The sequence below is a fragment of the Protopterus annectens genome, chromosome 6.part1, assembly GCF_019279795.1.
Source record: "Protopterus annectens isolate FY-2018-M chromosome 6.part1, PAN1.0, whole genome shotgun sequence".
Classification (NCBI taxonomy): domain Eukaryota; kingdom Metazoa; phylum Chordata; order Ceratodontiformes; family Protopteridae; genus Protopterus; species Protopterus annectens.
The window spans coordinates 194,440,442-194,457,188 of record NC_056738.1 but is presented as its reverse complement, the minus strand read 5'-3'; the positions used below and the strand labels follow the sequence as shown (position 1 = coordinate 194,457,188).

The 16,747-nt window shown below is 38.1% G+C and overlaps 1 protein-coding gene across 3 annotated transcripts in view; it reads right to left on the bottom strand.

Annotated features, from left to right (window-relative positions):
- ANXA6 (annexin A6) overlaps window positions 1–16,747 on the bottom strand; it is a 779,963-nt gene that overhangs the window by 544,550 nt on the left and 218,666 nt on the right. For all 3 annotated transcript variants that reach the window (XM_044075649.1, XM_044075650.1, XM_044075651.1), the window contains exons 3-4: window positions 9,623–9,713; window positions 4,749–4,843 (exon numbers count right to left, since the gene is read on the bottom strand). In XM_044075649.1, the coding sequence (XP_043931584.1) occupies window positions 4,749–4,843; window positions 9,623–9,713 (186 nt within the window). The remainder of the gene's footprint in view (window positions 1–4,748; window positions 4,844–9,622; window positions 9,714–16,747) is intronic.

Sequence of the window (16,747 nt, the reverse complement as noted above, 5' to 3'; positions counted from 1 at the left end):
TCTGCTTCCTCTCTCTGCAGGTGTTCGATATCTGCAGGTGTTGGGGAACCTTGCTAACTGCCGCACAACGTTGCTTAGTGGGGTTGCAAGATGGAAAGAAAAAACTGCAACAATGTATCCTTTTTGACACTTAGAATGTCTATACCTTGTCTGCAGGTGTTCTGTCTGTTTCCTGTGTGGGCTACTAGTCCATGTTTGCGTACTGCTAAATGTCTCGCAATTGAGATAAGCAAAGATAAACATGACATGTGTTGTGTTTCTCCATTCCTTTTGTTTGTGCTAAGCCATGCACCACTCAAACACTGGCATTAAAAAAAAATAAATTAAAAAAATGGAGAATTATGAGAAAGGAAGAAAATAAATCTATTAAAAAAACAACACTACAAAAATGTATGTTAGTACACATGAAATATTTTTGCACATATTTGGATATGGACTCTCACTCCAATGAAGCTTCACAACACAGTAAGGATGTCTTAACCTGCTTTGCCACAGAAACAGCTTTGCATCAGAGAATAAAAATCATTCTGCATACAACCAACTGCAACACCATCCACAGTATTAACAAAACATATGACAGTTGTTTCTACATGTATTAATTTCAGATGTAGTGCATTGAATGATCACACAATCATTTATCACTATTGCTTGCATACATGCAGCTCTGTCTTATCTGTCTGTTTGTTGCTCATTCTTGTCTCATCTGATCAGTAAGCTGAGACATGCAGTCTGTAAGGCATTCTGCGTCTTAATCTTTAAAAGTGTAAGGATATTAAATGGCAATAATATTCAGTCATCAAGAATGAAGGGGAGGTAGGATGTTACTGAACAGAAACTGTGAACTGTGTGCTTCTTACATACTTTTAAAACCTCGATACAATTACTTCTACACTTTGGAAGTCTAACCTGGCTGAGACACCCACTGGAGGTAAGGGACTCTAAATTGTTGTTGTGTTTTCCTTCTCCCTATCAGTAATCATTCACAGTTTCAATCCATTAGCAACAAACACTGAGGGATTGCCTACACTATGTTTACATCAGATACACGGAGCCAAGTATTTGGGATTCAACAATTCTAATAAGTTCATACCTCATTTGCATCTTCATCATGCTCATAGCCCTGAATCTACACTATAAAAAGAGAACTATGTAGCTAGGGAACCTGATGGTGAGGAGACTTGTTTATGTGGATAACAGAGAAGAAGATATTTTACTTTGGGATTTGTCTGCACAGAAGACTACTGATCTTGATAAGGTATGATTGCATTTTTCAGCTCTATACTGGATTTACAAAAATCAAAAAGTTTTTTCATCAGTATTTATAAGAATTTTCTGAGGGTTATGAAACCTGACATTGAAATTAGTTTCATTACTTTCTAACATCTCTCTTTAATGATTTTCCAGTACAAAAGTATGAGGCCAAACTGAGGACATTTGGTGACCATTAGTACTTTTGAGAAATATGATTGTGTGAATATTTGGTGCATGAGGCATATTACTTGATAGAGGACAAATGTATTCACATAAGTCTCTGCTGTCACATGTTAAGGTCATTGTTATACAAATCACCCACCTTTTACTTACATATTACCAAGTAACAACATGCAAGAATATGCCATTCATTTTTATTATTACACAATTCTGTTTTAACAATCCAGGTTCACACTTACCTTGTAAATCCAGCAGTTTTACTTCAGGGCAGAATCTGTCTTATGCTAGGAGTACACAGCTATTATATGGGTAGGTAAAGGTTGTAAGCATTGCCAGGCATCAATGTTACCATATATATGTGCATAGGATGAAGGCTTTAACCCTTAAGTGGTAAGTGAGTGTGCTATGCCTTGCCTCTTAGCTAATGTGAGGGCATATTGAGCATGCCTACACACACAGCATCTTCTGGTCTCCCATCTGACTCCTCACTTGTGTATGGCTGTGGTGACCTTGCCATTGGTGGTGGGATGTGTGCCCCTACCCCTTGTTGATCTTGCTGAAAGTGTTTTTAAATGATGATGTTGTGAAGCATGACACAGATGGTGAATATTTCAGTCCAGGTACGTGAATTTTATTGTAGGACTCTCCCAGATGTATCTAGGCAGTGGAACAGCAACTTCAGCAGCCCAAAGACATGCTCTATGATATTTCTGGTTTGAGTGTGTGCCTCATTATGGCATTCTTCAGTGGGTATGTGTGCATTTCTGATAGGTGTAATCAGCAATGATTCCAGTGCATAATCCTCCAGTAAATATCCCTGTGGAATATCATCCCTAGTGAACATCTGAGACATCTGGGAGTTGTGGTAACTGCCTGGGTTGCCAGCACACACATTCAAGATTATTCCCTTAGCATTACTCATGCCTTGGCAGTTAATGGAGTGGAAGCCCTTTCTATTTATGTAGACCCTTCCCTATTCCCCAGGTGGTGCCTTGATTTCTATATGTGTACAGTCTTTGGCTTCCCGTACTTCAGGGTAGTGTGCTACAGGGTAGAACTCCTGCATTTTTGTTGTCTTGTCCACAGGAGTACAGGGGAAATATATGTGGTCACTGCCATGTTGGAGCATAGCATTCAGGAATTGATGGAGGATCATGAATGATGATGCCTGTGACACCCCCAGCATGACCTCTGTTCATCTCTGAAAGGTTCCTATAGCTAACATTTTAAGTGCTATACAAACCTTTGTTTCCACTGGCATTAGTTCCCCTTGGTTTGCCCTGGGTCTGCGTTTAGGACAACAGAGGATGCAGAGTTCCACCCTGTAGTGCTCTACAGTTTCCACCTCATGCAGATTTTGATAAGTTAACTAGGGTCTGAAAACACTTCTCCCTCTTGGCCATGGTCTGTTAGCAGCAACAGCATAGACGTCAGCCTGTTGTGCATATGCATGAATTAAAGCAACAGCAGCCCCTGCCATTCTTTCGATGTAGATTGCTTTCAGTGGCTGTATTCAAATAGGTTTTGGAATTTGCAGGGAAAACCAGTACTGAGTCTACACAGTTGCTGTATAGCTTGTTGAACAGTTCCTCCATCTTGGATTACTTGATTAACATACAGTTCAGCTGCTTATACTGTAATTAGCATGCCACGGTGTTTACCATGGTTGCGAGGTTCTACACACTGTGTACAGCCACTTACTGAATACAAAACAGTGCACTATCATGCTGCTCACATGGTCTTGCTGGATCATATAGGGTTTATCTCCTCACAAGTTTATGCTTGCTGAAAATAAAATATGCTTATGGAATATCTACAACCAAATACTGCATTTTTATTTTTACATAGCTTTCTTCTGTGTGTCTGGCATATCTTACTGTTGGGGAGCTACATTACTTTCAGTGAGTTCTAGATATTCTAAAGTTATACCTTTAAAAGTGATTTTATAATATACCTAAGAATTGATGTATAACTAATAGGACTTTCTGCTGTATTCAAGGCCACATTTTGTTCTATATGTGTATTAGTTGGAAATAATATATGTTACTTACACATTAGTCCTGCTTACCAGTTAGTTAACAGCTGATTTATCTCCATACTGCTGAAAAAGAATCACAATTGCCTCCTTCCAGTCTTTAATAACTTTAAACCTCCTATGATTTCTTCAATCAGTTTATTTCTCAGTTCTCTAAGAGCATCCCAGATTCCAATGTTTTTGTGCACCTTTTGTTTGTGAAGTTCTTTGAGTATTCATTGTTCTCCGAAGGGCTTGACACCAGCTCTCTGTGTTTCTGCTGTTCATTTTTGGTTATGTCATTCCTTTGTGAATATTGAGCCAAAGCATTCACTGAGCAGCATTATTTTTTCTCTGCTCAGTTCAGGCAATAACCATGTTTTAAAGCTTTATTATTCATTGCTTTGTTATTCCATTCTCCTTAACATATAAAAAAACTGCATCTCCTTTACTGACTAAATTCATAATCCTTCTCAGTTTGGTCCATTTCTTTTGTGTTTCTTATAATTTTCTTCTTCTCTTTTGTATTGCTTATATTTTCTAAATGCTACCTGTGTGACCCATAACAGTATCTTATTACTGAGCAAATGATTTGTTTTGATTTCAGTTGTATTCAGATCTTCTTTTTATTTATTGTTACCAGCAGGTTAGTTATATATACTTTAGTACTTTCTTAAGGTGTAGATTAGGTGATGGGTAAACAATGCATGTTATTCTGCTGGGCATGCAAACTATTCTAAGTTTTGGCATTTCCACTATAATTTTAGTACTACATAGTTAGGGTATTTCTGCTGTACCTGAAAAAGGTCTATTATTCTCAAGTTCAAAAACATCACTTTTAATTCTTTTTAAGTTGCATATTAGCTTCAGTAAAATGACATTCTGCTTTTACCTCAGTAATTTAATGCAACACCATTTTTTATTTCCTGTCACATTTATGCCTACTTGTTAGATTATATCTGAGGCACTACCCCATTTTGTTAAGAAATGCACTGATTATTAAGTTAACTGGTGAGCAGAACTATTGTATAAGTAACATATATTATTTCCAGCTGATACACATATAGAACAAAATGTGGCCTTGAATACAGCAGTAAGTCCAGCAAGTCTTATAATAAACAAATGCATGGAATTAAACTAAATTCATACTGTATATACATATTGCATATATGGTATGCGCTAGTATAGCTGTAAAGAAAATCCCTGAGCTGTGATGACCAGTTGCAATTATTTTCCTTTCTACTTACCAAAATAACATCCTGATCAGATACTTTGTCCTGAACTGTAGGGCTTTTGCACTTACCTTCCCATAGAGGGACTTGTATACTGTGCAGATCTCCTGTCGCTGGATGTTACTTCGGGATGCAATCAGCTCCAGAATTGCTTCCTTATCACTGCCTGCACAAAAACAAAGAATCCTTATTTTAGGACAAGAGAACTGAATGGATAATCGTGTGCTACAATTATAAAACTATTGCATGTAATAATAAAAGCTATTCTTATTTAAGGCACAAAGTCATCTGACCAGCCATGTATAAAATCTCAAACTATGCCTCAGACTAGGGGTTGTAATCACAGACAGGTTGCCTAGTGTGCAAACCCATGCAGGTGAGCAATTCATGGTCATGCATATTAGTTGTTAATGAGATCTGATGTCATGTAAAGCATATCAGGGTAGCCACACACCTGTGCAGCATGATTTGTGCTGTTACTCTGATAGGTATTAATAACATCTATGCATCTCTTGTATGTGTGAGTGGTGTGTGTGTGTGTGTGTGTGTGTGTGTGTGTGTGTGTGTGTGTGTGTGTGTGTGCATGCATGTGTGCAGAAGTGTGTGTGTGTGTGTGTGTGTGTGTGTGTGTGTGTGTGTGTGTGTGTGTGTGTGCAGAAGTGTGTGTGTGTGTGTGTGTGTGTGTGTGTGTGTGTGTGTGTGTGTGTGTGTGTGTGTGTGTGTGTGTGTATGCATGCAAGTGGACTACATCAGGTTTAGAAATGCAATGTTTAAAAGCATCAGAATGACAGACTTGCTACAAGTAAATACATGCATATTGTTGTATATAAGAAAAAGAGCTGTAAACAGCTGAGTTTCATCCCCTCAGATGAACATTAGTGACATTCTGTATCAGCAGCAGTCAGTCTGGGTTAAGTCCTGCTCAGACTCAAAGCATCCAACACTTGTAGTTTTTATACACAAAACACCAAGGCTATGAATAAGGCACCACTCCTTATATAATACTGCTTACCAGAACCCCAGATAGAAACAGTGCAGCTACAAGTATGTTTGTCATTTCCTCTATGTCATGTAAAGCAACCCTTCTGTGTACATTTCTTATAACCTGAAAGGAACACTTAGTTTTCTAGTTCTCAAATGGATATTCAGATTAACATAACTGATAAGCCAAAGCTCTTACATAAGGATATGATGATTTTCTGAGTATTATTTAAACTTGTTAATGTGTACTGGTGTTTGCACATGCTTTGAATTTCTACTGCTAAATAGTCATGATTTGAATACCATGCTCGTTTGCACCTTGTATTTTGTGTTACTTTTAAATAAATATAAAGCTGGCTGCCCACAGCCCTGAATGATACATGGAACACAACAGTGTAAATGAAATTCTTCACAAAAATTCCATCCCCACGTCTTAAGAGCAACCATAGTACTTCTTTACAGGATGGTCTGTTTTATAGTGTACTTCTCTGTGCTAGCTTATTTGAAGCTCTGTTTTACTCAGGATAGGACAATTCTCTTATTTTAAAATGTTATACAGCTTAAAGCAAAACATGCCAGTTGGTTCTCAAACAATCCTGCATTTGAACTACAATTCAGTAATTTCCTTTTTTTTGTTTCAAAGTACATATGATGCTGGAAATCCACTGTGTTAGTCTAGGTTTCCTTCATAGGCAGTTCCTATGCTGCTCCAAAATTTGTAGGTGGATGAGTAACTCTTTTTCAGTATTTTTTAAATTTTCTTTTAAAGAGCTGAGTAACAAGGCACCACAATTTTGGCAGTCTATAATTTTGATTATTTTTTGGATGGTTTTCTAACCCCTAACATAGTACTTGCAAACATGGGGGAGCATTGCACCTCCCAGCGTAATGTCCTCATTAGTAGGATTGGATCATAAATCAGTCTCCTTTGAATTAAATGTAACAGTAGACTTTCTATAAAAACCTAAAGCCCTAAAGAATTTTTCCAAGGCAAATTACCTTCTAAGTGACAGTATAGGTAATTTTAAAGCTCTCCCTAACCCCAAAAATACAGAGGCCTTTGCAGAAGTATACATGAATGCCCTGTTCCATCACTTAAACAACTGCATAGAAACAGCAGTACCTGACTGAACTAAACCCAAGTTTAGCCAGAAAAACTAGTCACCCTGGTGGACCTCTGGCATAAATAGGACATACAACAGAAGGAAGAAATTCCTGTTTAGAAGTAAGAGGGAAGGTGCACAACAGAGAAAAAAAATCCTTCATTAGTCTCCAAAGGCAAATCATGGAACTAGTTAAGTCTTCATAGGAGACTACAGTAGCCTCCCAAGCAAAGGATAACCACAAAGCATTTTTAGTTATGTCTAAAATCTTAAGGGAAACACTTAATAATGTGCTGGGTTGGCTGTAGATGGCACTACCTTTACTCAGCCAGAAGAAATAGCAAACCTGGTGGCTGATAAATTCAGCTCAGATTTCATCCCCTTATCACCTCTGGTCACTTCCCATTAAATACTCCCTACCATTCCTTTGCCTGTTAACAAAAATAACAGGTCATCACAGCACTCTCCAAAGCTAGAAATATGGCATCAGTGGGCCCTGATGGAACCCTAGGGTGCCTAAACATGACCTATCAGACCCACCTGGAGCTCTGTTTAACCACAGTCTCCAGAAAGACTTTCACCCAGTAGAGATGAGGACAGCAACAGTCATCCCTCTGCACAAGGAAGGACCATCAACAGACCCAAGAAACTAATGACCCATAAGTCTGACTAGTTTCTTATGCAAGGCTATGGAAAGGATAGTCATGCACCTAATTAACAAAGACATAGGAATTCTACAGACTCTAGACCCAACCAAATTTGGCATTGTCAAGGGCAGGTCCTGCCTGCTCAATCTGGTGGACTTCTTTGAGAAGGTCAACGATGCTATGGATGAGGGCAATTCAGTGCATACCACCTACTTTGACCTGGGCAAGGCATTTGACATAATACCACATTTGGATATTAAAGAAAAACTCACAAAATTGGGCATATACCTTTATGGCACAAGATGGATAACAAAATGGCTCTTGGATAGAACACATGTTATTAGAGTGGGGGAAATCTACATCCAGCAAGAGGCTAGTCACCAGTGGGGTACCACAGGGCTCAGTGCTGGGTGCTTTCCTGTTTGGGATATACTTCTCAGATGTCAAAGCCAATACAGATGGCCTTTGGCTGACCATGTTGAAATGATGTTGCTATTCTATAGAAAGGATTGATGCAGACTAATGATTAGTATCAGAGCCATGGCCTCAAACTAATACATATCAGAACTTGTCAGATATTTGGGATGCATGGTTAGGCTTAAAAAGACCCCTTCTGGTCATTCGCCTAGTAAGCACCTATTAACCTATGAACACAGAAGTGTATAATAATACCCTTTGGGAAATTAAATACCCCCACAATTTACATTGATAGCACCCCTTTAAGAGTGGACCCAGTGGTGAGAGATCTGGGTACTCAGATGGATAATAATCTGAACTTCGACCACCATCTGTCCACGGTGGTGAGGACATCCTTCTATGTGACTCAGCCTATATATAAGTAAAGGCATGACATCCAGAACTAAGGATGTCATAGTACCACTGTACCTGGCCCTCATCAGGCCAATAATTGAGTATAGTGCACTCTTTGGCATGTACCTTACCAGGCACCTGCAACAGTTGGAGCATCCTCAGAGGTTTCTCATCACCATTTTCAGTTTCCTACCAATTACTGAGGGGTGATTTATGACTGACCTACAAGGCAGTCTCTGACCCAGCCCTGATGAAAATGTTGCATATTTGTAAAACTAAATGCACAAGGGTTATCCTTTCCATGTACCTAAACCTGATCTCTGATATGAATAGGTGATTTCCCCTTCTCTAGAATAGGCTTCCTATTTGTGCAGAGCCCTTCTCTGACCATGTTCAGGTGCACTCTGGACCAATGGATGGGAAATTGCAAATTCACTCTTGGGGTGGTGTGCCCATGTCCCTTATGGACAGAGGCAATCTGCAAAAATTACCAAAACCCTGCTTGCTGACCCTTGTTATCTTTCCTCTAGGGATAAAAAATTGGGTAAAACTGTTTAGGCTTGTAAGGGCTCTTCAGTTGTTAGCCTGGTAATGTTCTGTGAACCTATGAACCTTAATGGCCATCAAACCTTCTGCCTTTGACACACTAGGATCCATTCATTCGTGCCAGGTGCAAGAGTCTTCCAGACCATTTTTCTCTAGGAGGCAAAAGTCAGGTGTTAAGACTAATGCTGTAATTTACTATAGTGGTGAGGTCTTTTTTCTAACATTTTTGTTTATGCTCCTAAGATGACTTCTGTTATTGCTTGCCTCAAAAGTGTCACATGTCGGCTTCCATGTATGCAACCTATCCAGTAATCAGCACATGGTATAATGCAAGAGCAGTCATCTTAATCCCCCCATGGGCCAGCTAATGCCCCCTCCCTCCCCTCTCCTTGGATGGGCAAGCTGATAATTGTCATTCTTGTCACAAAGAACACGAGTCTTAAATGTCATTCTGGAACAGATGCTACTTGTCCAGACTTGATGCAAATCTATTATCACAGTATAGAGTTACATTAGCACTACAAAGTGACTGGCCAAGCATAATAACATAGATATAATTCAGGAATCTGATGGCCTAATCCTTACTTAAGAAAGAGGACATTCAAGGTAAAAAAAGAAATAGAAAAAGAATTACTATATTTGCACAAAACTTCTTTTTCACCTGATTTGGATTTCCTTTCGTGTCTCAGTGCCCACTCAAAAGCCCTCATGGTTGCTTGAGTTTCCTCAGTCATAAATGGAAGACAGAAAGTTATGAATACTTCAGCCTGTAGTCTTTGTTTAATTTCTGTTAACTGCTTGCATATCATTCTGGCTTGATGATGCATAGCAACATGTAAATTGTTTAAACCCACTCACCTATTCCCTTCATGGCTTTATGCAGGGCCTCTGCATCTTGACTTGCATTGAAGTTTGGATAATCTCTGACTGCACCACGATACCTTTTACCCTGTTGAAAGAATGCATATATTTAGCATACACAGCATTTTACTATGGGTCAACACTTAAGCCTGCAGGGTTGGTAGGGCTTATATTTTTTGTATTCCATCAGAAATAGTCAAGTCATCCTCAATTGGCATTGACTGGTACTTTCTTAACACCAGTAAAGGCAATGATGCAACTAATTACAGACTTTTATTAATTTCCTGATACCATTTTTATGCTAGTCTAGGTCATGGAGAGATAGTGTGTATCCTGGCATGCAAAGATCGAATGATGCACAACATCACACACACACACACACACACACACACACACACACACACACACACACACACACACACACACACACACACACACACACTGCACTCATACCTACAGGTTATTTAGAGGATTGCCACTTCAGCTGAGAGCATGCCTTAGAGATATGAAATGAAAATGAAACACCCAGAGAAAGCACATGAGGACACAAGGAAGATATGCCCAAGGGGCATCCAATTAAAAAACCAGACCACCAACACCTGCAGTGCATCCTTTATTAGTCTCGATGAGTTCATAAGAAGACATATGGAAAAAGGGGCAGAGTACAATTAAGTGATAAGAAAGACACAACCAAGGAATGGTGAATATTATACTAAACAGCCTAGAAGTAGAAAAAATAAGGTCTTAATGCATCTATTACAAAAGGAGATAACTTTAACTCTATAACGGTTAACTTAATAGAGGAATTATAAAGTAAGGCTATTTTTAAAGGAAAGTAATCAAAGATACCATCACATACAGGCATCCATTTTCCAAACAGGTTTGTAACATCCTGGGCCACAAGGCCAACAGCTATTCAGTAGAGAGAGAGAGAGAGAGAGAGAGAGAGAGAGAGAGAGAGAGAGAGAGAGAGAGAGAGAGAGAGAGAGAGAGAGAGAGAGAGAGAGAGAGGGAGAGAGAGAGAGAGAGAGAGAGAGACTCTATAAACAGGAACATTATACTGGTGTAACTCATTAGACTGATAAAGTCATTTAGAATGCAGTCCACAACAACAGCTACAAAAAATGATTCAGACATATAGAATTTGCAGAGCCGCCTCAATGTGTTTAAGAAATGGGATGGGCTATCAGTCTGTCTTTCAATTTAACTACATGTAATGCATTTCATCTTCGACCTAAATATAGCGGGGCAGGATACTCTATAAAGATAGGTTATAAAAATTGTTAATAAAGAAGTATATGATGAATGCTCAAAATTTTGAGCACAATAAGTAAGCAATTGTACTATATCTTAATCTTTCAAAACCTTTACTTTAAGTCACATCAAGATATTAAGACACCTTTATAAACATTTAAGCCGATATGTTAGAGACTGCAGTGCAAAGATTTTATTTAGGTATAATCTAAACAAAGGGCATAATTTATATAAAACCGGCTAGGGCAGTTGCATAAGGACTTATCCAACTTATCTTCTCAGGACAGGCTACGCATACTGACTATGGTTTCAGTACAGGACATTTAAGAGGATGCCTAGTATTTATGCAGAGAGATTGGAAGGTAACAGCCATTTTGCATGTGTGTGTGTGTGTGTGTGTGTGTGTGTGTGTGTGTGTGTGTGTGTGTGTGTGTGTGTGTGTGTGTGTGTGTGAAGCAGAGCCCATCCCTAACTGTATTCAAGTATAACTTGACCACTAGATGGGCGAGTATGACATCTATGTTTCTGATGGACAGAAATAGCCATTAAATTATGCCCTAACATATATCCCTTAAAATAACCTCTAAGGCACAATAACTTGTGGGATCCACGGCTAGGCTTATAAAGGCCCCAGGGGTCATTAGGCCAGTATGCATCTATGATCCTATGTGTGTATGCACACATGCATGCACACACACACACACACACACACACACATATAAATATATATATATATATATATATATATATATACACAGATATATATATATATATATATATATATATATATATATATATATATATAGATGCATATATATATATATATATATACACATATATATATATATACACACACATATATACACACACACACACACACACACACACACACACACACACACACACACACACACACACACATATATATTTTTTTATATATATAGTGTCTGTGTGTGTCATTTAGTTCATTTAGCCATATTTCATTGAAATAAAGCCATCAAACCTACCTCATTGAAGGACATGCTAATAGACCCCCCCCCCACAAACACACAGGACCTATGGTAGCTGAGCTCTCTTTTCCCAGTTGTGCATTCACAACATTTACTGTCTGATGGAACTGTAACTCAGGTTACCTGGATACCACATATGCATATTAAACCTAATACAATAATCATAAGAGACTTTAATTGCTTGTCCTTCAAGTGGTGTACACAAGCAACAACAACTATGCACAGTGAATTCTAAACTTTGGTCCGGAGAGATAGCATTTACAAAGTGTCCTCTGTTCCAGAAACATAGCTGGTTCAGTACTATTAACCAGCACCCCACCCCCTCAGATCTTCAAGTCATCATCTTCTTTTGGCTGTTCCTGTTAGGGCTCGCCACAGCGGATCATCTGTTTCCATTTCTTCCTGTCCTCTGCATCTTGCTCTGTCACACCAACCACCTGCATGTCCTCTCTCACCACATCCATAAACTTTATCTTAGGCCTTTCTCTTTTCCTCTTACCTGGCAGCTCCATCCTTAGCATCCTTTTCCCAATATACCCAGCATCCCTCCTCAGCACATGTCCAAACCAATGCAATCTCGCCTCTCTTGCTTTGTCTCCAAACTGTCCAACCTGAGCTGACCCTCTAATATACTGATTCCTAATCCTGTCCATCCTAGTCACACCCAATGCAAATCTTAACATCTTTAACTCTGCCACATCCAGCTCTGACTCCTGCCTTTTTGTCAATGCCACCGTCTCCAACCCATATAACATAGCTGGTCTCACTACCATCTTGTAGACCTTCCCTTTCACTCTTACTGGTACCCGTCTGTCACAAATCACTCCTGACACTCTTCTCCACCCATTCCACCCTGCCTGTACTCTCTTCTTCACCTCTCTTCCACACTCACCATTACTCTGAACAGTTCATTCCAAGTACTTAAACTCATCCACTTTTACCAACTCTACTCCCTGCATCCTCACTATTCCTCTACCCTCCCTCTCATTTACACACATATATTCTGTCTTAGCCCTGCTGACCTTCATTCCTCTCCTCTCTAGAGCATAACTCCACCTCTCCAGGGTCTCCTCAACCTGGTCCCTACTCTCACTACAGATCACAATGTCATCTGCAAACATCATAGTCCACGGGGCCTCCTGTCTGATCTCATCTGTCAACCTGTCTATCACCACTGCAAATAAGAAAGGGCTCAGAGCTGATCCTTGATGTAATCCCACCTCCACCCTAAATGTATCTGTCACTCCCACCGCAGTGCTCACCACTATCACACTACCCTTGTACCTATCTTGTACCACTCTTACATACTTCTCTGCCACTCCTGACTTCCTCATACAATACAACTCCTCTCTAGGCACCCTGTCATATGCTTTCTCTTAAGTCCACAAAGACACAATGCAACTCCTTCTGACCTTCTCTGTATTTCTCCGATAACACTCTCAGAGCAAACATTGCATCTGTAGTGCTCTTACCTGGCATGAAACCATACTGATGATCACTAATCATCAACTCCCTTCTTAACCTAGCTTCCACTACTCTTTCCCATAACTTTAAGCTGTGACTGATCAATTTTATCCCTCTGTAGTTACTGCAGCTCTGCACATCACCCTTATTCTTAAAGATAGGTACCAAAACACTTTTTCTCCACTCCTCAGGCATCCTTTGACTTTCCAAAATTTCATTAAACCATCTGGTTAAAAATTCCACTGCCATTTCTCCTAAGCACCTCCATGCTTCCACTGGTATGTCATCTGGGCCAACAGCCTTTCCATTCTTCATCCTCTTCATAGCTGTCCTTACTTCCTCCTTGCTAATCTGTTTCACTTCCTGATTCACTATCCCCACATCATCCAGCCTTCTCTCTCTCGCATTCTCTTCATTCATCAGCCCCTCAAAGTACTCTTTACATCTACTCAACACACTTTCCTCACTTGTGAGTACGTTTCCCTCACTATCCTTTATCACACTTACCTGTTGTACATCTTTTCCAGCTCTGTCCCTCTGTCTAGCCAATCAGTACAGGTGCTTTTCTCCCTCTTTAGTGTCCAATCTCTCATACAACTATCCATATGCCTTATCTTTAGCCTTCACCACCTCTCTCTTTGCCATGTGCCTCATCTCCTTATACTCATGTCTACTTTCTTCATCTCTTTGACAATCCTGAAAAAATTATATTGATCTGCTTACTGCTTGGGGTGATGGATTTGAAGTGTTCTTAAGACACTCAGTCTTGCTGGCTGGATTCTGCTAAAATTCAAAGTCTGGTTATATTTGCATTCACAGTCTGTTGCATACAGAAACTTGCAGAATATACACTGATGAGAGAATATACTTTGCAGCACTTGTCTTTAAGAGCAGTAACTAATAACTTTTATAATAAATCAAACTGGACAAACGTTGCAGCTTAAAAGTACCGTTCCAACTTTACTTCTCATATAGTACAGATGATGTGAGAGATATACCATTTACCTTAGGACAAATGAGTCCCTACCATACCTCTAACATAACTGGATTTATACAGCTCTTTATATACAGTTTTAGTCCTCTTGGTATTCTATTTTGGAGAATTGCTTACCCTGTAGAAACAATACTAAGCTTCCTTGTTTAACAATGTCTTGTAAGAGACCAGCTTTTCTGACAGTGTGAATATCCTGTAACAGTGTCCTGATGTCCATGTAGAAAAACATATTTTTGAGGAAACACATTGTTCTGTATTCTATTTGGATCTGTGTATAAGAACATCTGTTCTTGTGCCATATCCTGTTTTCCATGCAGAAAAACATATTTTTGAGAAAACACATTGTCACAGTGTCATAAACATATCCTGTTGTTTTAGGAAACATATTGTGTCCATCCTTATATGCAGAAAAACATGTCAGTGTTCTTTAAAAGCAGATTTTGCAGTTTTGCTCTTGCATACATCCTGTTTTTAAGTCTGTAAGGGAAAAATGTCCATTCTTTAAAAGCAGATTTTGTATTTTTGCTCTTGCATACATCCTGTTTTGAAGTCTGTAAGGGAAAAATGTCCATTCAGCAGATTCCTTTTCCAAGCCATGGTCATTTAGTATGACTGCTGATCACATATTACTAAACTCTGTTTCTGCATTTAAGCAAGCCTTTTCTTTCAGCATATTTACAACATAATTAATTTCAGACTAATATTCATAAAATCTAACAATTCCCTCTGTTTTTAAACATTCTCAAAACATTTTATATAGAAAACACAAGAAACAAACCTTTAGTTTGATACAACAAATCAAAATGCAATTTTACATAGTTAATACAATGATATTAAAGTATTACTACCAAAACTGAATGTATTTAACAACTTTTTCTTTTGCAGACCATTCTGTGAAAATATTTTTTATCAGTTATGAGCTGTGTCTGCTTTAATGTTATTTTTTTTTAACATGATCAATTTATTCTTTTGCAATCACAGAATTTAATTTATGACTTAGAACTGTTTCATTAACTCTTTGCAACTGTTGAATTAACTATAAGAGACAATAACTATGTGCTACTGCAAACATTTATACACTGCTGAAAATATACAGTTTTAATGTCATTTTAACCATCACATTGTGTTCATGTCTCTGAACTGCTCAATAACATCTTGGTAAAATACTGAACTGGGCTTGGATAATAAATATTTGAAAGCAATTATTTTACTGGGGTAAAACCAATGATATTACAACTTGACAAATTACTTTCAAACTTATTACAATGTATTCTGTACAGTATGTATTTACATAGACTGTTTGCTGTTCATGCATTTCAATCTAGTAGGTACCCTGGACCCATTTTTTCTTTAAATATGTTTTTTCACACATATTCATTACTAGACATTAATTTCATTTGTACTGAATTTTTCTGCATTTGTACATACAAAGACTATCATTTGTACTGAAATTTTCTACATTTGTACATACAAAGACTGTAAAGTACATTTAGTCTAATCTTACAAATTTAATAACATTAATATTAAGTAAAATCTTGGAAAATGTTTATGTCTCTTTAGAAATATCTAGTGGAATTGATACCAAATTCATATGTCCTGTTATTTTAAACTACATACTCAACAATTAGAAACACTGATGCTTTTTTATAGCAACATTGCTTTGCCAAAAACATATTAAAAATAGTGACCATTCTTGCTATTAGAAACATGTATGCATTTTGCATATCTTTATTCTGTCTTGTATAGCTTTATCAATTTTAAGCCATCTCTTGTTTTTTAAACTATCTCTTGTATAGCTTTACAGTTTAACAGGTTGTAAATACAATTTAATACTAAACAATACAATAATAACCATTATGATAGCTATTAACAACTTGTAAGATATCTTATCCTGTCAGGTTTAATCCAGTTTACCAGTATTTCTAATACACTAATACCTGTTTTTCCCCCCATAAAAGAGTATTGTCAAGAAGGAATGATATATTTTTTCCTGTAGCTTTATTTTAGACCCTTATTATTTATTTTTATGTAGCTTTATTTCAGACCCTTGTTGTTTATTTTTTCTGTAGCTTTATTTCAGACCCTTGTTGTTTATTTTTTCTATAGCTTTATTTCAGACCCTTGTTGTTTATTTTTCTGTAGCTTTATTTCAGACCCTTGTTGTTTATTTTTTCTATAGCTTTATTTCAGACCCTTGTTGTTTATTTTTTCTGTAGCTTTATTTCAGACCCTTGTTGTTTATTTTACCTGTAGCTTTATTTCAGACCCTTGTGCAGTACTGCTTATACAGTCAGTGTAAAACTGAGAAAGTGCCCCTCCCCCTTATACAGTCAGTGTAAAACTGAGAAAGTACCCCTCCGCCTGTAGTACTTCAGCACTGTTTACCTGCCCTATGCTGTG